Here is a 23,825-nt window from a genome sequence, read left to right as displayed (position 1 = left end):
CCTCTCCTTATTCATTGGGAAAGCACACGGTGGATGCTGGGTGTGACGAGTGGGGTAACCCCGCCCACAACCCAACATCCACCGCGGAGACCGCGTTACTGATGTCACGTCAAGTTCCGGCTGCAGCCAGGCGTGACTCAGTGCTGCGTTCCACGGTGGATGCTGGGTTGTGGGTGGAGTTACCCCGTGCGTCACACCCGGCATCCACCGCGCACTTTCCCTCTCTTCATTCATTGGGAAAGCACACGGTGGATGCTGGATGCGACGCGTGGGGTAACCCCGCCCACAACCCAGCATCTACCGCGGTGACTGCGTCACTGTTGTCACGCCTCACTTGTCGTGACATCAGTGGCGGGTCACGTGATGCCTGTGAGCAGCCCGCGGTAGCGCTGCTCACAGGCAGTAACTGCAACGCAAGGTATTTACAAAAACCCTTATGGGCCCCGGGGGAATACATTAGGAGGATAACAAAAAGTAATGGACATCTTCTTTAACTTGCTCCTTTATGTCTAAGTCTAATTGTTTCGATTGGCTCTCTGTAATTGAACAACTTGAAAATCATTAAAAAAGTTATTGTTAAGAAAAAATGACTCATTATTAGTGTTGAGCGAGTATGCTCGACACTGCTCGGTACTCGCCAGAGCATCTCACTACTCGGGATGTTCGGCAAGCACCGAGCATTTTCGGGTAACTCGGGCGGGTGCTCGGGTCGCCGCCCTGCACGTTTGGCGCTCTTTACAGAGCCAATGAACATGCAGACATTGCCAGCCAGTCACTGTAATGCCGCAGCCATGTTGGTTGTGTGCATTACAGTGATTGGCTGGCCGCACAGCGTCACCTCGAGTATTTAAAACCGGGCGCCGCCATCTTGGACACAGTCGCTCCGGAGAGATTTACACTGTGAAATAGGTAGTGTAGGGTCTCTAAAGCCTGCAAAATCAAACAAACAGTCCTTCTCAGGACTAATATCCATCCCAGATATCAGGCAGGCTGTATAGGAGACGCAGTGGTTATACCAACAAACACTGCATTACAGTCCTATGTGCGGCTTTTCAAATTGCTAGACTTAGCCCCAGGTCTCAGGGGCCAGGAAAAATCCTTTTTTTTTCATCTAAATTCACTTTTTTTTTTTCCTCAGTCAGACTGTACAAATACCCGTCTTATTAACCTTTTGGTATTCCCCCCCCCCCAAAAAAAAAAATTTGAGTGTGTCTGTGAGTGTTCAGACACAAATATATCTGTTTAAAAGAGTCTGGTGTAGGCCAGATAACTAGAACTGTGGTTTTGCAGTTCCGCGGTTCAAATCTCTGTATTATCCACTTTTTTGCCTTTTTTCCATAAAAAAAACAGTTTGAGTGTCTCGCTGACTGTTCAGACACAAATATGTCTGTTTAAAAGATTCTGGTGTTGGCCAGAGAACTAGAACTGTGGTTTTCTTCTTCCACGGTTCAAATCTGGGTGTAATCCACCTTTTTGCATAAAAAAAAACAGTTTGAGTGTCTCGCTGACTGTTCAGACACAAATATATCTGTTTAAAAGATTCTGGTGTAGGTCAGAGAACTACAACTGTGGTTTTCCTCTTCCACAGTTCAAATCTGGGTGTAATCCACCTTTTTGCATAAAAAAAAACAGTTTGAGTGTCTCGCTGACTGTTCAGACACAAATATATCTGTTTAAAAGATTCTGGTGTAGGCCAGAGAACTAAAACTGTGGTTTTCCTCTTCCACGGTTCAAATCTGGGTGTAATCCACCTTTTTGCATGAAAAAAAACAGTTTCAGTGTCTCGCTGACTGTTCAGACACAAATATATCTGTTTAAAAGATTCTGGTGTAGGCTAGAGAACTAGAACTGTGGTTTTCCTCTTCTACGGTTCAAATCTGGGTGTAATCCACCTTTTTGCATAAAAAAAACAGTTTCAGTGTCTCGCTGACTGTTCAGACACAAATATATCTGTTTAAAAGATTCTAGTGTAGGTCAGAGAACTAGAACTGTGGTTTTCCTCTTCCACGGTTCAAATATCCTTTTTATTACCCTTTTGCCATTGATAGTGCGAGTGTAAGCTATTTTACTTCATTTACAATGGGCAAGGCGCGTGGCAAGGGACGTGGAACTGGACGTTCTGGTGATGGTGCGTGCAGAGGACGGGGCCGTGGCCAAGGTGAAAATGTGCCACAACCAACAGCCACATCTTCTCGCTCCCAGTTCTTGACCGAATTACTAGGGAAGCACACAACAGCACCACTATTGTGAACTGATCAGTGTGAACAGGTTATTAATTGGATAGCATATAATACTTCCAGTCACCTGGGCACCACCACCTCCGGTCTGTCTTCCACACGGTCAAGTGTTAGTAGCCATGAGTCTCGACCGCATACTCCTACTCACCCTGATGCTCCTTGCTCCCACCATGCCGAGTGTCGTCAGACAGCAACTGATCCCACAGTTTGACACTCTGAAGAGCTGTTCACTGGTCCATTTCCATATTTGGGCCCCTCGCCTGCTCTACTTGAAGTGGTGGAAGAGGAGATCCAATGTGGCGATGGCCAAATATTTGAACAGCCATGGCCACAGGAAGGCGACGCTTTCAATTTGTCACAAGAGGTGGACGATGATGAGACACAATTGCCACGAAGTGAGGCGGAGGACCGTGGTGCGGAAGTGGAAGAGGAGGAGATGGTGGATGATCTAGTAACTGACCCAACGTGGCAGGAGGACATGCAGAGCGAGGCCAGCAGCACACAGGGGGAGGGAGGCAGAGAACCCCAACAGGCAGGAAGAAGCAGTGTGGTGGCTGCAGACAGAAGGCGGGCAACCGTTCCCCATAACACCAACACGAGGGACGTTGCCAGTACAACCGGTAGGTCTTCCAGAGTCTGGAATTTTTTTAAAGACTCTGCTGATAACCCCAAAAAGGCCATTTGTACCACCTGCCAGGTCAGCATCAGCAGGGGTGACAAAACTACCAGCCTGACCACCACCAGCATGATCAGCCATACGTCAGCAAAGCACCCCACTTTGTGGGGCGAACCCCAGGGTCCACGACCAGTGTCAGCGGGTGTCACCACTGCTTCTTCCGCTGTTGTGCATGTAAGAGAACCCCCTGTTGTGCGTGCAAGGCAATCCCCTGTCCATACAGCATGCAAATATGCCCCCTCCTCTCAGTCTTCACTTGTTATGGCAGTTTCTCAAGAAACAGCATCAACGTCCACGTCCACGTCCCACCGCAGCGTTCAATTGTTCATATCCCAGACCTTTGAACGAAAGCGCAAATTCGCAGCCAACGCCCCACAGGCCACAGTCCTAAATTCGCACATTTCACGACTGCTTGCGTAGGAAATGCTGCCTTTTAGGCTGGAGGAGACGGAATCCTTCGGCAACCTTATGGCGATGGCCGTCCCTCGGAACTCGGTCCCCAGCCGACACTATTTTGCCCGTTGTGCCATCCCCACACTACACAAGCACGTGTCCCAAAACATCTGCCGTGCCCTCAACAACGCAGTTACTGGGATAGTCCACCTGACAACGGACACGAGGACAAGTGCTTGTGGCCAGGGACGGTACATCTCCCTGACGGCACACTGGGTAAACATAGTGGAAGCAGGGACCCAGTCGGACCTTGGAACGGAACACATCCTCCCCACACCGAGGATTGCGGGCCCTATGTCAGTCAGAGTTGCTCCCACAGTGTACAGCTCCTGCGCATCATCCTCCTCCTCCTCGTGTTCAGCCTCCATCTCATATATCACCACATCAGTTACAAGCTGGAAGCACTGCAGTACTGCCTCAGCCAAGCGGCAACAGGCTGTGCTAAAACTTATAAGCTTAGGTGATAAACCTCACACTGCTTGTGAGTTTTGGACAGCTGTGAAAGAGCAGGCAGATCTGTGGCTGAGACCGCTGAACCTACATCCAGGCATGGTCGTGTGTGACAATGGCCGTAACCTGGTGGCGGCTCTGAGGCGAGGCAAGATCACACACGTACCATGCCTGGCTCATGTGCTTAACCTCGTGGTTCAGCGGTTTCTTAAATCGTACCCCAAGTTGCCAGATCTGCTCGGCAAAGTACGCCGCCTGTCAGCTCATTTTCGGAAGTCGGCTACAGCTTCTGCCGCCCTTGCTGTGTTGCAGAAGCGTTTGCAGCTTCCGGCACATCGACTGGTGTGTGATGTCCCCACACATTGGAACTCTACCCTCCACATGTTGCAAAGGATTTGTGAGCAGAAGAGAGCAGTTGTGGAGTACCAGCTGCAACAAGGCCACCGATATTCAGGTCAGACTCCACACATAAGACCTCAGGAGTGGACCTGGATGTCTGACATATGTACCATCCTGACAAACTTTGAGGAGTCCACCAAGATGGTGAGTGGCGATGACGCCACCATTAGCGTCAGCATCCCACTTGTCTGTCTTTTGCAATGCTCTTCAGAGAATTAAAGAGGAGGCATTGCAGCCAGAGTATGATGAGATGGATCAAGAAGCCATAGCGGGCGATTACACACAGCCCAGCCTTATCTCATCCCAACGTGCATTGGGGCACAATGAGGGAGAGGAGGAGGAGGAAGAACAGGAGCTGGTATCATGCGCTGTAGACGGTAGTACCTGTACAACTGTCATACTGTCGGTTCAGCGTGGGTGGCCTGAGGACAGAGTGGAGGAGGAGGAGGAGGAGGAGGAGAGCATGGTCAGTCGTCATCTTGGTGAGGACACGGAAGTCTTGCCCAATACCAGTCTGGCATGCATGGCTGACTTTATGTTCCGCTGCCTTAACTGTGACCCTCGCGTTGTCAAAATGTTGGGTGACAGTCATTACTGGTTGGTGATACTTTTAGACCCCCGCTACGAGGACAACTTTCACTCTCTTATTCCTGAGGTGGAGAGGTCTACAAAGATGGGGCAGTACCAGAAGGCCCTTGCTGCAGAACTGTTAAAAAAATTCCCTTCTGAACACGCTAGCGGCAGAGGTCACAGTTCGTTGCCCAACCAAGGCGTACAAGCGAGAGAGATGCAACTCCAATCCAGCAGAGGCAGGGGAACACTGTCAACATTCTGGGACAGTTTTCTGAGACCCACCCAGCTTACAGGCCCTGAGGCGCGGGGTACTCTCACAAGGAGTGGAAAGTTTCAAAAGATGGTGAGGGAGTACCTTGCTGACCGTACCAGCATCCTCCGTGATTCCTCTGTGCCTTTTAATTATTGGGTATCCAAGCTGGACACTTGGAATGAACTCGCTCTGTACGCCTTGGAGGTCCTGGCCTGCCCTGCCGCTAGCGTGTTATTGAAGCGTGTTTTTAGTGCCGCTGGGGGAATTATAACTGATAAGCGCACTCGCCTGTCAACTGACAATGCTGACAAGCTGACCCTTATCAAAATGAACAAGGGCTGGATTGGGCCAGACTTCTCATCACCACCAAATGACAGCAGAGTAACATAAAGTCAAATCCACTGTGTCATTTCGGGAGGTGTATTCCCATGCACCGCTTCACACCCACACATGGGTATACACTTCCTCATTTCGGCTGTTTTTTGCTCTTCTCCTTATCCTCAGCCTCCAGCACCACTATACCACCAGGGTGAACGTGGTGCGTGTTGCCAGCATTGCAAGTTCCTCCGTCCTAATTTTTTGCAGCTTTTGCTTGGAAGGCATAGGCAAAGACTATGGGGGACCCACTCCCCAATAATGGGAATAATATTTTTAATATGCTGTACTGCATGGCTCTTGTATGGGGCATTGCAATTTCCTCCGTCCTAATTTTGGGCAGATTTTGCTTGGAAGGCATAGGCAAAGACTATGGGATACACACTCCCCAATAATGGGAATAATGTTTTTAATATGCTGTACTGCATGGCTCTTGTAAGGGGCATTGCAATTTCCTCCGTCCTAATTTTTGGCAGCTTTTGCTTGGAAGGCATAGGCAAAGACTATGGGATACACACTCCCCAATAATGGGAATAATGTTTTTAATATGCTGTACTGCATGGCTCTTGTAAGGGGCATTGCAAGTTCCTCCGTCCTAATTTTTGGCAGCTTTTGCTTGGAAGGCATAGGCAAAGACTATGGGAGACCCACTCCCCAATAATGGGAATAATGTTTTTAATATGCTGTACTGCATGGCTCTTGTAAGGGGCATTGCAAGTTCCTCCGTCCTAATTTTTGGCAGCTTTTGCTTGGAAGACATAGGCAAAGACTATGGGATACACACTCCCCAATAATGGGAATAATGTTTTTAATATGCTGTACTGCATGGCTCTTGTAAGGGGCATTGCAAGTTCCTCCGTCCTAATTTTTGGCAGCTTTTGCTTGGAAGGCATAGGCAAAGACTATGGGAGACCCACTCCCCAATAATGGGAATAATGTTTTTAATATGCTGTACTGCATGGCTCTTATAAGGGGCATTGCAAGTTCCTCCGTCCTAATTTTTGGCAGCTTTTGCTTGAAAGGCATAGGCAAAGACTATGGGAGACCCGCTCCCCAATAATGGGAATAATGTTTTTAATATGCTGTACTGCATGGCTCTTGTAAGGGGCATTAAAATCGTCTTGTTAAGCTACTGTGACCTCCACGTCTCTTCCAAGGGTCATTGATATTGTCTTTTTATTCCACTGCGACCTCCACCACTCTTACAAGGGTCATTGATATTGTCTTTTTATTCCACTGCGACCTCCACCACTCTTCCAAGGGTCATTGATATTGTCTTTTTATTCCACTGGGACCTCCATGTCTCTTCCAAGGGGCATTAAAACCGTCTTGTTAAACCACTCTGAACTCTACATCTCTTCCAAGGGGCATTAAAACCGTCTTGTTAAGCTACTGTGACCTCCATGTCTCTTCCAAGGGGCATTAAAACCGTCTTGTTAAACCACTCTGAACTCCACGTCTCTTCCAAGGGGCATTAAAACCGTCTTGTTAAGCTACTGTGACCTCCAGGTCTCTTCCAAGGGGCATTAAAACCGTCTTGCTAAACCAGTCTGAACTCCACGTCTCTTCCAAGGGGCATTAAAATCATCTTATTAAGCTACTGTGACCTCCACGTCTCTTCCAAGGGGCATTAAAACCGTCTTTTTAAACCACTCTGAACTCCACGTCTCTTCCAAGGGGCATTAAAATCGTCTTGATAAGCTACTGTGACCTCCACGTCTCTTCCAAGGGTCATTGATATTGTCTTTTTATTCCACTGGGACCTCCACCACACTTCCAAGGGGCATTAATATTGTCTTTTTATTCCACTGCGACCTCCACCCCTCTTCCAAGGGGCATTGATATTGTCTTTTTATTCCACTGCGACCTCCACCACTCTTCCATGGGTCATTGATATTGTCTTTTTATTCCACTGGGACCTCCACGTCTCTTCCAAGGGGCATTAAAACCGTCTTGTTAAACCACTCTGAACTCCACGTCTCTTCCAAGGGGCATTAAAACCGTCTTGTTAAACCACTCTGACCTCCACGTCTCTTCCAAGGGGCATTAAAACCATCTTGTTAAGCTACTGTGACCTCCATGTCTCTTCCAAGGGGCATTAAAACCATCTTGTTAAACCACTCTGAACTCCACAGCTCTTCCAAGGGGCATTGAAATGTTGTTTTTAATTACCTCTAACCTCCACGACTTCTCCAACAGGCATTGCATTTCCTCCTAATTTTAGTCAGCTTTTGCTTTTCAATGCATAGGCGAACACTAAGGGAGACCCACTCCCCAATAATGGGTAGAAGGTTTTTAGTACGCTGTAATCCATGTCTGTTTCAAGGGGCATTGCAGTTCCTCATAATTTTTGGAAAGCCTTCCATTCACTGCTTAGGCCAACAGTGTACAGGAGACCCAGTTGCTATAAATGGAAAAAACAGTTTAGTTAAGGCCCTCTGACCTCCATGTCACTTCCAAGGGGCATTGGAGTGCCTCAAAATTTTTGGTAGGCATTGCACTCACTGTATGCCCTATAACTGTGTAGCCGAACAGATCTTTTTGGTACAGAAACTTATCCTACAAGACATGTGTGGTTGACTGGCCTGATATTGATGTGAATGGTCCCTGTTCCTCCTGCTCATTCATCATTCATCACCTGATGCTTTGTTTTAACGGGAGTCATAGAACTGGGATAGTAGCAGGAAAACATCCAGCAATCCTCAGAGGAGGTAGGATATGCACCAAAACGCTGACCACCTCAGGCCTAGCCGCTACTACATACATACGCTTGCATTCCAAGGAACAGAAAGCTAAGGAGATGGATGGCCTCATGATCATGAATAATTTACTCGTTGTGTAGGAGGCCGACCACTGCTGCTGTCTACCTTCTGAACTTTGTGTTGAAGCCTGATTGACCCAGGACCCGTAATCCTCTATGTCTGGAGGACGTGTTGCATCCCAGTGTCCAACTGTGTCCCGGCTTCCAGAATATTACCCAGTGTGAAGGCGTCAGTGAGATGGACCATCCCTGGCCACATTCACTTATCCACGTGTTTGTGGTTAGGCTGTCCTTCCCACTAAATGCACTGGGGAGGGCACAGGTAATGTTTTGGTATGCACCCTTGTGTATAAGGCACACCGGGACAAATAGGGGCGGCTGGGGACCGTTTATGGACACCCGGACGCCCCCAGACGGCTGGGGACCGTGTGTGGGCACCCGGCCGCGGGGTGGCTGGGGACTGAGTATGGATACCAGGCCGCCGATGCAGCCATGACGTGGTGGCCAGATTCCACCTCCACATGCCTAAAAGGCCCAATTTCAAGTGCAAGCAAGCAGTATGGTATTGCAGCCTGGGGGTGGATGGGTGGCAGGCTGCATACTTGTGCTTGCATTACAAGGAATGGGGGAGGTACAAATGAACACTGCCCTGGGACAAGGACTTGCACGGGGATAGTTGCAAGTCTTCATCTTCTGATACGGCAAGGATCATTTCTGATGGGCACACTTTTAGGCAGTGACCTGGGTGTCAGAGATGCTTCCAGGGGTCTTCCCCATGCTGTTCCCATGTCTTTTCAGCACTGTATGCATGTGTCACACAGCACATGGCCTGAGGTTGTAAAATGTTAAAATGACATTTCCCGGTGAATGCATTTGTCACGGTTGAAAGCAATACAAAAGTGCATAAAAAATGCTACTTCTGAACATAGCCCAAGGTGTGGAGGAGTATTTTTGGTTTTAGTTATTTATTTTACCTACACAAGTCTTTACCCTGGAAAGGAAGTTCCTTAACATATTTCACAAGAAAACCGTTTCAGTTTCGTTTTTGAACGTTTCTTGTGAGCCCTTAAAAGTGGCTTAATACCTCTGACCACGTTGTTGACAGCAGTGACCTGGGGGGTCAGAAATGCTTCCTGGGGCGATGCCCATGCTGTCCCCATGTGCTTTGAGCACTGTCACAATCGTTTTGGGCACTATTTAGGCTTTCTACAGACTGCCGCGGTGCCACCGCAAAAATGCTAGGGTCTCCCATAGACTAACATTGGGCTCGTTGCTCAGGTCGAGCACCCGAGTATCACGGTGAGCTCGGCCCGAGCTTCGAGTACCCGAACATTTTAGTGCTCGCTCAACACTACTCATTATGTTCTGAGTTCTGACTGCTATAATTACTATGTTTTACCCACTGTAGAGTATATGGTGGGATAGAACTGCATATTAACAGATGTGCTATTTATCTGGTAATTTAGGACTAATTATAACCACCAGTTAGACTTTAAACCCAAGAAAAATTGACACTGCCACCACCTAAAATGTAATGCTCCCACAGGGATAACAGAATAAAGTGGAATTCCACAGACTTGTGGTTGGAGACAAGAGGACAGAAGCATGTTGGTTTCAGGAACAATATGGAGAAGTTGGAAATCAGGGTACTGCAAGCTTGCAGATCATTGCGTGTTAGAGCAGATCGTAACGCCTTGCATGAAAAAGTAAGTACGGTACTTGATGATTAGATACTTATTTGCCTATAGCCTTTTTTTACCAGCTTTAGAGTGACGCAAGCCTTGTCTTTCTGATTTAACCACAATCTTTACTTAGCCAAGAGCGCCTACCGTATAATAACCAGCAACTTTCTCTTCTAATGTCAAGTGAGCAACCCAATTGCAAATTCTGTTTTCCTTGCAAAATGGGTGGCAATAATCTTCATAATCAATACTTAATGAACTCCCAACAAAGCCTGTCATGACTGTCGTATGCTGGTCAATAGCCACATAAAATTATAGATTGGAAGCCCTTGCTCAACAGGGCTTCCTCTGCATCTGTCCCATCCCGTTACTGGTTAAGCTCATGGTTATTGTTGTTCCTGTTATTTAAACCCCTCTATATTCTTTATGGCAACTCCTGCAATTTTTATTATTGCAACGCTGGAGTGGTGGCACTAATCTAAGTTCCCTGCCCCTAGTATTATATTCACCAGCCACCATCATAATAATAATAATTTGCCAAAAAAATATGAACAGTGTAAGGGTTCTGCTGCAAAACTAAATGAATTAAAAGTTAATAAAATATACTTTATAGCCTCATTGCTATAGAGGAAAACCACCAATAGTGGTCTAACAAGAAGAAAAGGTCCACCATACTTCAGATCTGTAGAATTCCTATTTCCTTTTCACTTATCTAAACTATTAGATAACTATTACGGCTCTGGCTTCATAGAGACAGAGAAGGGAGGAGATAGATGGAAAACAATGGCAAAACTTGGCAACTTTAGCACTTTTACCATTGATGGAACATTTAAAAAGTAGAAATCACTAGGTCTCCTAACTATGTCTCCTAAACAGTATGTAGATGACTTCTTTTTATATGTAGTTCAACCATGATTAGTACATCTACTTTCATCTTGATCCTATCAACCATTCTAAAGTCAGACAGGACTGGCCAAAAACCTGAGAATGGATTACACAGTTGGGCTAGAAGGCCATAACCTATTCTCTTGCAAGCTGTCATCTATTCAGGTGATGGGTTTGTAGTTCAGAGACTGAAGAACTTGAAATATCTTGTAGGCCTTCATGTATAGTACTGGAATGCTCCTATGGCCAATTTGGCATTTTTAGTCAATCATAACTATTTATGGTATTTAAGCAATTACTTTAAGCCCATCAAAGATTATTCTGCAGTTTCATAGCCTGTTCAACAGCATATATTCAATTTTAATTACATGTCTATTGTCTATGTTATTTGTAAATGTCTTGGTTAAATATAAATTATTGGTAAAAATATAGATTATAATATCTGATATATTGTGACTGTTTAATGCACGTAGGCTGAAGAAAAATGCAGACAGAATAAAGAATTCAGAGAGCTGTGTGCAAGACGTGCACCCATTTTCTGGATACCCCTCAGGGCACATTGTGTGTGGGAAAGAATGTCCGTCACACTGGTCTGCACTGTGTTGGGGACTCCTAAACCAACTGTCCAATGGTAGGTGACATCATGTATTTATGTCACTAGTATAGGGGCACACATAATCCACACTGCTTACTGACATTGGCTACATGCGTCTATTAATGCATTAGAGAAAACTGCATTTTAAAATATCTTTATTGGTTAACAGTTGCGTATATATATCATACAAATAACCTAACAAGTCACTAAACATATATGCTATACAGCAAAATTCCTTATATTTGCCACGTAATTATCCACAAAGACTGATAATCTGGCTCTTGTTTGAAGACTACAATGTAGAATTTTACCATGGTTTTGTTTCTTTTGTTTTTTTGTTTTTTTTTGGGGGGGGTATACTATTGATTTCTGAAAAAAATATTAAATCGACGGTTATTCTTTAAAGTTGACTTGTTGAAAGCAGGATAGAATTGGCGTAAGGGATCTCAGAGACTTTTTGTTGCCAAGCTTGATGGTCAGACAACTAGGCCAAAGCATGTCACAGAATAGAGAGATTAATAACCAAAGCGATCCAAACAAGGTTTATTGGTAAACCAGCAGAGTCATAAGTCCCCATAGCTCATTGTCATGAGTGGGGAGCTAAGTCACGCCTGTATATACAAATAGTTACTGCAGCACAGTGATCCAATGTTACAACCTAAGGGTTTGTTCGGATAGTGTATAAATAATGCGTGTGTACTCCATTTGACTCACAGTCCACATTGCCGATTTTCCAAGGGACCTTTAATCTGCGTGAAAAAAATCACAGCATGAACTACCAGAGTAGTATAATTCATACAATGTAAGGGCAGCTCCAGCACCCATCCACAACGCGGACGAAGCACACGGAGCTGCACTCGCAGCCAGTCACATTCACAATTTGCGGACGAGACTGGTCTGTTTTCCATACAACTGTCTGAACCTAGCTTAAGCCTAGAGGTGCATATAGGGCAGGAAGTGGATCCGTTGCAAACCACATCTGCAATAGAAATTAGCACCTTTGCTCATATGGCGAACAAGGGACACAATTTCAAAAAACATCACAGAAAAAGATAGAGCCTTACCAACACCAGGTCAGATTACCAATGCACAAGCAGGATGCAGCAGATCCCCATGATAAAGGCGGGGGCAGCACAGGTGCAAAATACTGATGCAAACAGCCATTCACTGACCCTCCAATTCATGGAGGGGGTGGCTGTGTGGTGTTAAACATGCACACAGATGGGGCTTACATAGGACACCAGTCACACAGATATGTGTGATGCACAGTGTCTGGCATACTGCCTATTAATGACGCTCATACTATTAGATCAGGCGGGCTTGTCCAGCACTATATAAGCGCACCCCACAAGACAGACACCCCAGTTCACCCAGCCAACACTAAAGGGCCTGGCTGCATCCTGCAGAAAAATGTGCAAAAGAGATGAAAAATAGTGTATAAAATAAATACACTACATGAGGTATTGGTCGATATTTGTTCTGTGATGTCTTTTGAAATTGTGTCCCATGTTCACCATTTTTAATTTTAGTGTTAGGACTCGCAAGTGTGAGGACCCTTGACGTGGGTTGCAAGCTTGCGTATTTTGGCCAAAATATCGACCAATACCTTGTGGCTTCCAGGGACATTGCTGCACCGTCTGAAAAGACCAAACACCGCCGCTCAACCAACGAGAAGTATATTATCACACTTGTTCCTGCCTGTCTGCAGCTTCATTATATATCACCATCACACTGGTCTTTGCTCTGATCAGAGCATTTTAACTATGATCAGAGTATTGGGATGTGGACTGTCTTACTCCGTCCCTGCCCCTGAAGACAACATACGCGCTATGTGAATACTGTTGTGCGGTTTTATATTTAAAAGTAATGTAATGCATTATGGTGATGTACAGGTATAGGCCACGGCCCCACTATCAGTATTTCGTCAGTATTCGGTCAGTATTTTTTCTCAGAAGTGGGAGCCAAAACCAGGAGTGGGTGATAAATGCAGAATTGGTGACTTGTTTCTTTTATACCTTTTTTCTGATTGTTCCTCAACTGGTTTTGGCTGCCACTCCTGAGAAAAAATACTGACCGAATACTGACCAAATACTGATAGTGGGGCCGTGGCCATAAGGTGTTAATGCATAATGTGTGTATAGCATAAGGATAAGTTTAGGACCGCATAGGATATAGAATAAGGATAAGTAGGTTTATTAAGTAAGATAGGAAATGTTTAAAGCTAGAATTAGCCAAGTAGGTGGGCACTAGTGCTGATAAAAACAAGGGGGGCACTTCTTGGTTAGAGGGAGTTCAGTGTCAGCTAGTGAAGTGTATAGTGGAGTTCCAGTTCAGGTGGTGTGGATTGCTACGGGCAGCATGGACCAAACGTTCAAAGCAGTGGGAGGCAAAATGGAGTTCCCTGACAGACATTCCAATAGCATCTGGAGCCTAGTGCTTGGGCCAGGTACCACAGAGGGGGCCTAGTCTTCTGACTTCATGAGGTCTGTGGACGTGGAATTACATGGGGGGGCAAGTGGTCGGTCCTGGGTGCACTGTTAGAGTGAACAATGAAAAATCCATGAAACTGATAGAATCAGTGGGCTTGGGGGTTGTCCAGAGCGAGCGGGTAGCAGATCAGAAGAGGAGTTGTGCTAAAGAGGAAGGAACTGCAAATTGCTGTGCCCTATCCCACCTGTACCCACCTGAGGAATTTGGACTGTTTAGTAAAAGTTTGACTGTTACAAAGAACTTGGTGTCCCATGCACTGTGTGTGGCGGCTCCTGAGGAGGGAAGCCTGGAGGCGGCGAAGGCCTGCGGCCTACAAGTGGGTGTGATGCACCCCATGCACTACTGCATACTGGGACTGGGACAACCCTTGTCTGTAAAGTGCAAGAGCACAACCGAACAGTAGCTCGGTCATGACTACTGCTCTTGGCCACTTTACAGAGCACAGACCAGTGTGACAATGATAGATAGTGAAGCTGCGGACAGGCAGGGAAAAGTCTTCTAAAGCAGCAGTGTATCCCCAGGAGCAGCGGAGACACCCACTCAACAACACTGAATATGGAATATGCTGTGAGCAGTGAGACTCAGAACAGATACATTACTTCCGTACTAAGGAGTGAGGTAGAACCGCTATCTATGCCGAGAAATGGCGACTTTTTACTGATATGCACATTATATGATAATTTAACTAATATTCCCACATTAAAAACTTATATTTAGAATTTAGTTTATTTTTTTTTACTAGTAATATATTAAAATAAAAAAGTCAGGGGTAATTTTTGGGGATAGGTCCTCTTTGAACTGGTTTTCCTGTATTATAAAGTGATGGTATATTTCTAGGACTTAACACCACTTTGTGATTAGTAGAAGTCTGAACTCTTTGAATCCCACCGATCCTGAGAATGAAGAAAATACAGCACTGATGTGGGGTTGTATCTCCTTTTCTCTAAACTGCAGACTCTCAGCCTTGAATGGGGCAGCTTTGCAGTTTCCTGCACTTTCAGGTGGCTGGGGTGTTTGCATGAAAATAAGAGAGAAAAGGATTCAGAGCTGTGTTCAGATTGTGGCAATGCCAGAGGTTTGACTCTTACATTGAAAGATGTGACTGTCCAGTAATTAGCTTCCACTGATAAAGGAACTCTAAAATTGTGACCACATTCAGGTGAGTGAATAAAACTGCCAAAAAATCTCTTTAGGCTGTGTTCACACGATGCGTATTTCATGCGTTTCCGCGGCGTTTTTGCAGTTGCGTAAACGCCGCGGAAACGCATGAAAAACGCATGGTAGAAGGGAAGCAATGTTCCCCAATGGAAATCCGCATGTGCTGTGCCCATGATGCGGATTTTTCCGCAGCGTTAACGCTGCGGTCAAAAATCCGCAGCATGTCAATTAATTTTGCGGAAACGCGGCGATTTCGCCGCCATTGACTTGCATTAGAACGCGCCAATTCCGCAAGACAGCATTTGTACTTGCGTAATTGGTGCGTTCTAATGTGCGGATGGTACCCGGGTGTGGAGGAGAGGAGAGTCTCATCCACACCCAGGTACCATTAAAAAAGCTGTAAAAGAAGAATAAAATAAAAAATAAATGTATTCTTACCATCTGTCGGCCCGCACAGCGCTCCCGCTTGGTTCCCGGCACTTGCAGTGAGTTGTAGGACCTGCGGTGACGTCAGAGTCATGTGACGGGTCACGTGACGCTGACGTCGGCAGGTCTTTCAATTCAAAGTTGCCGGCGAGGGAGAACAGATTGAGCTGGACAGCGCGGGCCATCAGAGGTAAGTATATACACTCTCTCGGGTCACACTATATAAATCCATGCCGGTTGCATGGATTTACATAGTGTGACCTAGTTATCAAGCACTTTCCATGTGATGCTAACATCTCCTGGAAAGCGCTTGTCAATCTGCATGCGGAAACGCATGTGAATCTGCATGTATTCTGCAGGAAAAACGCATGCACAATCTGCATGCGTTTTTTCTGCCAGGGAGATGCAGAAATGATGCAGAAATTTTCTGCTTCATTTCTGCATCGTGTGCACATACCCTAAGGCCTTGAAATCTAAGTACAACACCAAAGGTATCCAGATATACAAGTTTCAAATATTAGGCCACCGCCCCACTATCAGTGTTTGGTCAGTATTCGGTCAGTATTTTTTCTCAGGAGTGGGAGCCAAAACCAGGTGAGGAACAATCAGAGAAAAGGTATAATAGAAACAAGTCACCAATTCTGCATTTATCTCCCACTCCTGAGAAAAAATACTGAGCAAATACAGAAAGTGTGGCCGTGGCCTAAGAGTTAATACCCGAGAGTACTGTGCAGCAGTATGAGGAAATCAGCCTGAGGGAGTTGGTATTTTTGTGAACCAGAAGAAAAACATCAGTATGATGGATTATGCCATTACCCTTGTAGGCCAGTTCTGTCACACACTGCCCATTTAGTGCAAATTGCAAATCTAATTTCCTAGAAGCATCAGAACCAATGACGATCATTTTGATCATGAGCAGGAGTCTATGCAATAAAAGAGAAGATAGATCCAAGGGAAACCAAAGGCAGCTATCAGATGGAGTTCAGGTTTGTGAAATGGATCTATATTCACTCAAATCAGCAGGTACCGAAATCACATTGTTTAATAATATAAAGTAATTCAGGAAAAGCTGTACCTGCTTGTTCCTTGGATCTGGGTAAAGTGACCAATGTCCATTTAGGACATTCAAGGCCTGACACAAATGTTGATATTTGAAAGTGTAAAATGACTAGTGTTCTAAACCATGTAATGTAGGTATAGAGGTGCAGAAGATGGCTGAAAACACTCTCTGAAGACCCCTGTTATTATATCAAACGTGATCTGTGTATTATTGTATGTTTTATCCTCTTTAGGCTGCAGTTGTTATGATGTGCAACATGTACTAAGGAAAGATAGGGGAAAGCTGTCCCTACAGTAAGACTAAGCTGAATCCCTACGATGTAGTGGGCTGCCTGTTCTTAGCGAACAGACCCGCCTTACTCCTCGGCTAGTCTGAACGAAGACCTATAGCATAAGGGGAGGGGTCCCTAAAATAACTAAGGACTGGAACAAAAATGGGACTCCTCCTAAACAGAGAAGTTGTTGCAGAACACAAAAAGACAAACAGACAAAAAGGTACTAGATCCCAGAAGGACCAAGCGAACTGACAGAGATAGGCACCGAAGCACCTGGCTAGAAAGACAGTCAAACAACACTGAAGTCCAGCACAGCCAGAAGGGCGGAGCTGGAATATAAAGGCAGATGATCATGTGACCGCAAAACACAAGATGGAAAAAACTAACAGGAGGGCTCTAACAGTACCCCCTCTTTTATGAGGATCCTGAGGATCCTCCAGGCCCAGGCCTATCCTGAAACCTCCTGTGGAAAGCTCTAACAAGCCTAGGAGCAGAGACATCATCCGCCCTTACCCAGGAGTTATCTTTGGGACCGAAACCCTTCCAGGAGACAAGATACTGTAATCTCCCTCTATTCCATCTAGTATTCAAGATACGAGAAATTTCATATTCGCCGTCTTCCACCACAGGAGGAACTGTGACAGTGGAATCCCTATCTGATACATCAGCCATTTTCAACAAGGAAACATGAAACATAGGATTAATCTTCCAGTAAGTAGGGACATCCAACCTAACAGCAGACGGGTTAACAACCTGAAGCACTTTAAATGGACCCACAAACTTAGGACCCAGTTTTTTAGAGGGAAGCCTCAACCACAAGTTCTTTGAGGACAACCAAACCATGTACCCACAGTAAACAAAACTTCCTTACGTTTCCTGTCAAAATACTTCTTGGACTTCTTGTTAGCATCTTGAAGGTTGCAACATACATTAGTCCAAACTCTCTCCAAATCACCGGAAAAATTCTCCTCCTCCGTCCGGCACAGCCGACCCCAATTTGGAGAACGAACCAAAAGACGGATGTCTCCCAGTACAGCAAAAAAAAAAGAGAATACCCAGCAGAGGAGGATGTATGATTGTTAAGAGCAAATTCTGTGAGAGGCAGAAACTCAGACCACACCTCTTGATTGTCTGCCACAAAACAACGCAAAAACTGTTCAACATCCTGGCTCTTTCCTTCAGTCTGTCCATTAGACTCAGGATAATACCCAGACGAAAATGACAAATGGACTCCCAACCTGTCACAAAAAGCACGCCAAAAGCGAGCCACAAACTGAGGTCCTCTATCAGAAACAATATCCCTGGGAACGCCATGAAGCTTGACAATCTCCTTAACAAATGCCTTAGCGAGTGTCTTGGTCAAGGCAACTTAATGAATGGAACCAAATGACACATCTTACTAAAACGGTCCACGACCACCCAGATGACAGTAAAACCCTCGGACACAGGAAGATCAGTAATAAAATCCATTGTGAGATGCGTCCAAGGTGCACTAGGAACCTCCAGAGGGCAAAGCAACTCCACAGCAGGAGTATGTGAAGCCTTTGACCTAGCACACACCGTACATTGACGCACCCACTTGATGACTTCCTTCTGCCATCCAGGCCACCAAAAACTGCGACTGATAAGTATCTCGGTCTCCGAAATTCCTGGAGGACCTGCCAACAGAGACTCGTGACACTCCACAAACAAATCTCTCCTAAAGGTTCTAGGCATGAACAACCTCCCATGGGGAGTGTTAGATGGAGCATCATCATGAGCTTTCAGAATCCCATTCTCCAAAACGGAGTCCAATGCCGCCACCACAACTCCTTTCTGTAAAATGCTCTCCTCCTCCTCGGCACTGACCATAGGAGAGAAGCTGCAAGATAAAGCATCGGCTTTAACATTCTTAGTACCAGGGATATAGGTAACAGAAAAATTAAACCGAGAAAAAAAAAAGTGCCCACCTAGCTTGACGGGCATTCAAGCGCTTGGCAGCATCCAGATAGGTCAAATTCTTATGATCTGTGAACACCTGAATAAGAAATCTAGCGCCTTCCAAAAAATGATGCCAATGTTCAAACACGAGTTTAATAGCCAGCAACTCCCGATTTCCAACATCACAATTCAGTTCGGTTTCTGAAAAAAATTTCAAAAAGAAGGCACAAGGATGTACTCCATCCCTGTTCTCCTGAGACAAAACTGCTTCGACCCCCACAGATGAAGCATCGACCTCGGCCAAAAAAGGCTTGGTCTCATCAGGCTGCATAAGGATAGGGGCAGAACTGAACCTCTCTTTGAGATACTTAAATACTTCAATGGCCTCAGTAGACCACTGGGCTGTATTCACACGTTTCCTGGTGAGATCAGTTAGAGGCTTAACAATTACAGAAAAATTCTTAATGAATTTCCTGTAATAATTGGCAAAACCCAAAAATCTCTGTATAGATTTCAGACCAATATGCCTAGGCCATTCCTGCACAGCCTGAACCTTCACCGGGTCCATCTCAAAGCCCTCGCTGGAGACAATGTAGCCCAAAAAAACAAATTTTCTGCACAGCGAACTCACATTTCACCAGCTTGGCAAAGAGTGAATTATCACTCAATAACTGCAAAACTTCACGTACACTCTGCCAATGGGACTCTAGATATGGTGAATAAATCAAAATGTCATCCAAATACACAACCACATTCTTACCAATGAAATGTCTCAGGATGTCATTAATAAGGTTCTGAAAAAAATGCAGGTGCATTGGTAAGACCAAAAGGCATCACCAGATTCTCAAAATGATCTACCGGAGTGTTAAAAGCAGTTTTCCATTCATCACCCTCCTTCACTCGTAACAAATTGTATGCCCCCCGGAGATCAATTTTAGCAAACCACTTGGCCCCCACCAACTGCTTAAACAAGTCATGAATTAACAGCAATGGGTAGGAATTGCGTAAGGTAATCTTATTAATTTCACAAAAATTCAGACATGGACGTAAACCCCGTCCTTTTTTTTAACAAAGAAAAATCCAACTGCCACAGGCGACTTAGAAAGTCTAATGTGACCAGCAGCCAGGATAGTCTGTATGTACTCCTCCAAGGCCTTTCTTTCAGGGATAGTCAGATTAAACAAGCGACTCTTGGGAAGAGTAGCTCCCGGAACAAACTCAATGGCACAATCATAATCCCTATGAGAAGGTAAAACTTGCGACTCCTCCTCCAAAAAAACCCTCCAAAAATCTTGAATAGGTACCAGTAATTCCCCTTTTTCCACAGCCGCAATGTGACCATTACAACCTTTATCATAGCACTTTGGACTCCAAGACTTAATCACATTAGTAGACCAGTCCAGTAAAGGATTGTGCAGTTTTAACCAAGGCAAACCTAGAACAACCAGAGAGGGTAAATTATCTAATACAACCAAGTTCAAAATTTCTTGGTGAACTCCATTGATAGTGAGAGGAAATGCAGCAACCTTGTGAGTAATACATTTCAAGGGAGTGTTATCAATTGCAATCACAGAAATAGGTGATGACAAAGGTTTGGATCTCAATTTAAGTTTCTCCAAAAACCCTTTATCAATCACATTAAGTGTTGAACCACAATCCACAAATACCTGAAATTCAATCAAATTTTCCTGCAAAGTAGTACTCCCTGAAAGAAATAGTCCTGCAGAGCATAAACAAGCTATACGGGTGTACCTGACCTTTTTTTTTACTTTACTTAAACGAAGCTCACAATACTTAATCAAATGGTCAGCTTTACCACAATAAAGACAGAATCCCTTGGCGAACCTCCGATCTCTTTCCTGAGAGGAGAGCGACTTCGCCCCAACCTCCATCGGTTCTCCGCTGTCAGGGCAGATTTTCTGGGGACTAGGACCTGGCATTACAGGAGTCTAAATCTCAGCCTCCTATCCCACGAACAGCTAATTTCATGGCATCCTGCAGAGTCTCAGGTGCGGGGAATGCAATCAGCAAATCCTTAACCCTTTCACTCAGACCAGCAAGAAATAGACAGAGTGCACGTTCGCACTACCAGCACCATTATAGTCTATGGCCCCATTGGGACATACGTCTGAATACTGTTTTGCGGGGAGATTCAGACATATGCCCTGATGGGGCCACTGAGCGTGCACTAAACGCAATGTGAAAGCACCCTTATATAGGCACCGTGACCATTTTCTGGTTAGCAGGCAATTCTCCAGATATAGGAAGAGAGCATTAGATCTGGACTTTGCATTTCATATAACTTAGAAGGATTATATTATGTTCAGATTCTAGTTTAGAGTCAAGAGAAATATACATTTGGAAAGCATTAATGTTTCGAGGTCACTGAGCAGAAAAGCTTCCTTAGTGGAGGGACACAGTTTCTGCCATTTTTCAGCCAGACAGATTATCATATCATATTTGTTAGAGTCGGGGTTTCACCACCATGACAGACATTTGGGCCAATAATACTAATAGAGCATTGAGAGCTATTTATTAAAGTAAGTGCCAACAACCATGCCTACAGTTCTTCAGTAACCACATCTACTCTCCTAATGTTATTAGAAGGTTCATGTTAAAACAGTTTTTTGTACTCCATTTTCTGCCATCATGGAAGACTCAAGAAGGGACAGCTATTTGTGGAGAACTCAAATTAAGGTTTAAATATGTCCTAGAAGGTTTCAGTGTCTTTCTTTATATTACAATTTGTCATATCAAGGCTGTGCTCTTCAGAAGAAATGCATTAACGGGAAGCCTGACATTTTTTCTAGTTGTGTTATTGCAGCCATGTATGTTGGACTCTGAAACCCTGTAGCAGATTGGGAAAGCATACTTTGTAAAGCCGGGATATGGGGTGTCGCATGCCTAGTCCGAGGCAGGGCCCCGATTGCTTCTCCCCTCCCTGCTTCCCTAGACTGACCGGCATACACATATGACGCGCCCCCTGGGCCAGTGTTGTTGGGGATACCCGGAGCCGGATCAGATGGGGGTTGTAGTCTCCGAGTGGCTGTGACCCGGTCCGTGCCCAGGGTGTCAAACTCAGTGTGTGGCAGTCCTACAGATGTTATTAGAGTTCTTTGTGTCGACTACGCCACCCGTTGATTTGCGGTCACTACGGCCGCCGCTGCAGCAGGGTCCACTGAGGCTGGTGATGTGTGTGCAGCTTAGGTAGTATAACCCCCAACGGGAGGGGTATAGCCTCAGGAGGTCAGCCGTGGAGGATGGTGGTTGTGAAGGTGCAGCAAGGAGACTCAGAGGCATAAAATGCAGTTCCAGGGTTTTACTTACTGGTGTTGCTCGGGTCACTGTGTACAGCAGTGACCACCCAAGCCGTGCTGCGTCCACCAGGTCCTGGACTCGGTCAACTCCCAGGCAACTCCGGAGTGTGGTCCTGAGCTCCTTTCTGTCTCTCCCTTCTTCTGGCCGTTCCCACCAGGGATCCACCTAAGTCCGGCTCCCTCGGGCCTCTTGTTGGTCAAGCCTCCTCTGGGCTCCCTGACCCTATTCTTGGTCTGCCTTCCGGGTGGATTTAGTGGGTGATCGTGGCAGATCCTGCCCACGACCTCCGGTTCCTGGCTAAGGTGTGCTGTAGCCTCTGCCAGCTTGGGATCCGGTACCCTGTTGCCGACCCTTCACCCTTCTGTCCTTATTTTGGGATCTTGGGGTCCCCTCTGCGCCTCTGGGTCTCTCTCTCTTCTCCTCTGCTCTGCTTCTCAGGCTCTCAGACAGACTGACTGACCGACGTCTCACAGACTGACTGTGGCTGACTGACCCTGATCTAAGATGGTTCCCACCTTAAATACTCCCTCTATGTGTGAGCTCAGGTGACCAGCACCCAATGAGCTCCTAACTTTACCCAGGCTGCTCCCCCTATCTGCCCCTACACTACTGGGATGTTCCACCCCCCTCCCACTCCAGCCAGGAACAGACACTGTCGTACCTGCACATTTCTCTAGTGGGAGTACCATCGGTCTGTTCCCCGGAAATGGGATGTGTGTAGTGCATGCAGCCTACTAGCTCAGTTCCACACTCCATCCTTACCCGGGAGTGGAATATCACACCTCTGGGTTGAGGTGCAATACCCCTGTAGCAGCCGAATCCTCAGGGTGCTACATTCCCCCCTGGTAAATCACAGCACGTCCTCGGGCTGTAAAATATAAACATCCAAAACATACAATTTTTTTTTTTTAAACATAAACATAGAAAACATCATATATATATATCAGCAATAAACTTTTCATATAAATAACATTCTTGTAAACATTCCTGTCTCTGGTTCCTCCGGTCACGGTGCAACTTGTGACCGGGTAAAGTGCGACAGTCTCTCTTGGAATAAAACAGTTCCCTATAAAACCGGTAGGGGGCGCTTTAGGAAGCGCAACTATATACAAGGGGATATGGCCGCTCTCAGTCCTCGGCCAGGTATTAGGAACTAGGGACACACGGGCATCAGTTCAATTGGCTGGTCCCAACGGGGACTATATTTTAACTAGAACAGTTCTTATACCCTGACGGGTAACTATGTACAGTCTCTTCTCTACCGTACTCAACGACGGCGTCCTCCTGCTCCTTCTTGTTGGTTGGTTGCAGTTTCAGACCCGTCCGGGTCCTCTTGCTCCTCCTCACACCGCAGCTCCTCCTCCGTCAGGCGATGCACATGGAGGGCGTAGGGTCCTTTGGCACACTTGTGCCGGGTGAAGGTGACCTCGTCCCCTACATACAGGTCACGACCTCTGTGTCCCTCCGGCAGATGGCTCTCTACGTCTCTGCGGGTTACAAAGACGTCGCCGGGGGTATGATGGTCTCTAATGAAGCCCCACCCATGCTGCATGTTGAATTTTATCACAGTCCCGGTGGAAGGGGGACCATGAGCTGCACGGGGATTCCTCCTGGTCCGGCTCTTCTGCTCCGCGCTTCTTATCTGCATCTGCTGTTCCCGGACCCGCCTCTCTCTCCGCTCCCTCTCGAAGACCTCGAGCTGCTGCCGGCAGCACTCTGCACGCTCCGCTGCGGCCGCCCGAGTCTCCTGAGTGAACCCCATGAGGTCTTCTCCAGTGGGGTCCCACTCAAACTGTGCCTCCTCCAGCGGGGGCGAGGTCCTCTTTACGGGCTTCGGAGC

At 46.1% G+C, this 23,825-nt stretch overlaps 1 protein-coding gene across 3 annotated transcripts in view; it reads left to right on the top strand.

Annotated features, from left to right (window-relative positions):
• MYOM3 (myomesin 3) overlaps window positions 1-23,825 on the top strand; it is a 184,388-nt gene that overhangs the window by 36,852 nt on the left and 123,711 nt on the right. For 2 of the 3 annotated variants that reach the window (XM_073665795.1, XM_073665788.1), the window contains exons 4-5: window positions 9,724-9,883; window positions 11,218-11,375. The exons of the other annotated variant lie outside the window; for it this stretch is intronic. In XM_073665795.1, the coding sequence (XP_073521896.1) occupies window positions 9,724-9,883; window positions 11,218-11,375 (318 nt within the window). The remainder of the gene's footprint in view (window positions 1-9,723; window positions 9,884-11,217; window positions 11,376-23,825) is intronic. 3 annotated transcript variants of the gene reach the window in all.

The sequence above is a fragment of the Phyllobates terribilis genome, unplaced genomic scaffold (genome assembly GCF_046119375.1).
Source record: "Phyllobates terribilis strain yellow unplaced genomic scaffold, ASM4611937v1 Scaffold_2__4_contigs__length_985480577, whole genome shotgun sequence".
NCBI classification, from domain to species: domain Eukaryota; kingdom Metazoa; phylum Chordata; class Amphibia; order Anura; family Dendrobatidae; genus Phyllobates; species Phyllobates terribilis.
Note: the sequence above shows the minus strand (reverse complement) of the source record. Positions and strands in the feature narration are given on the sequence as shown.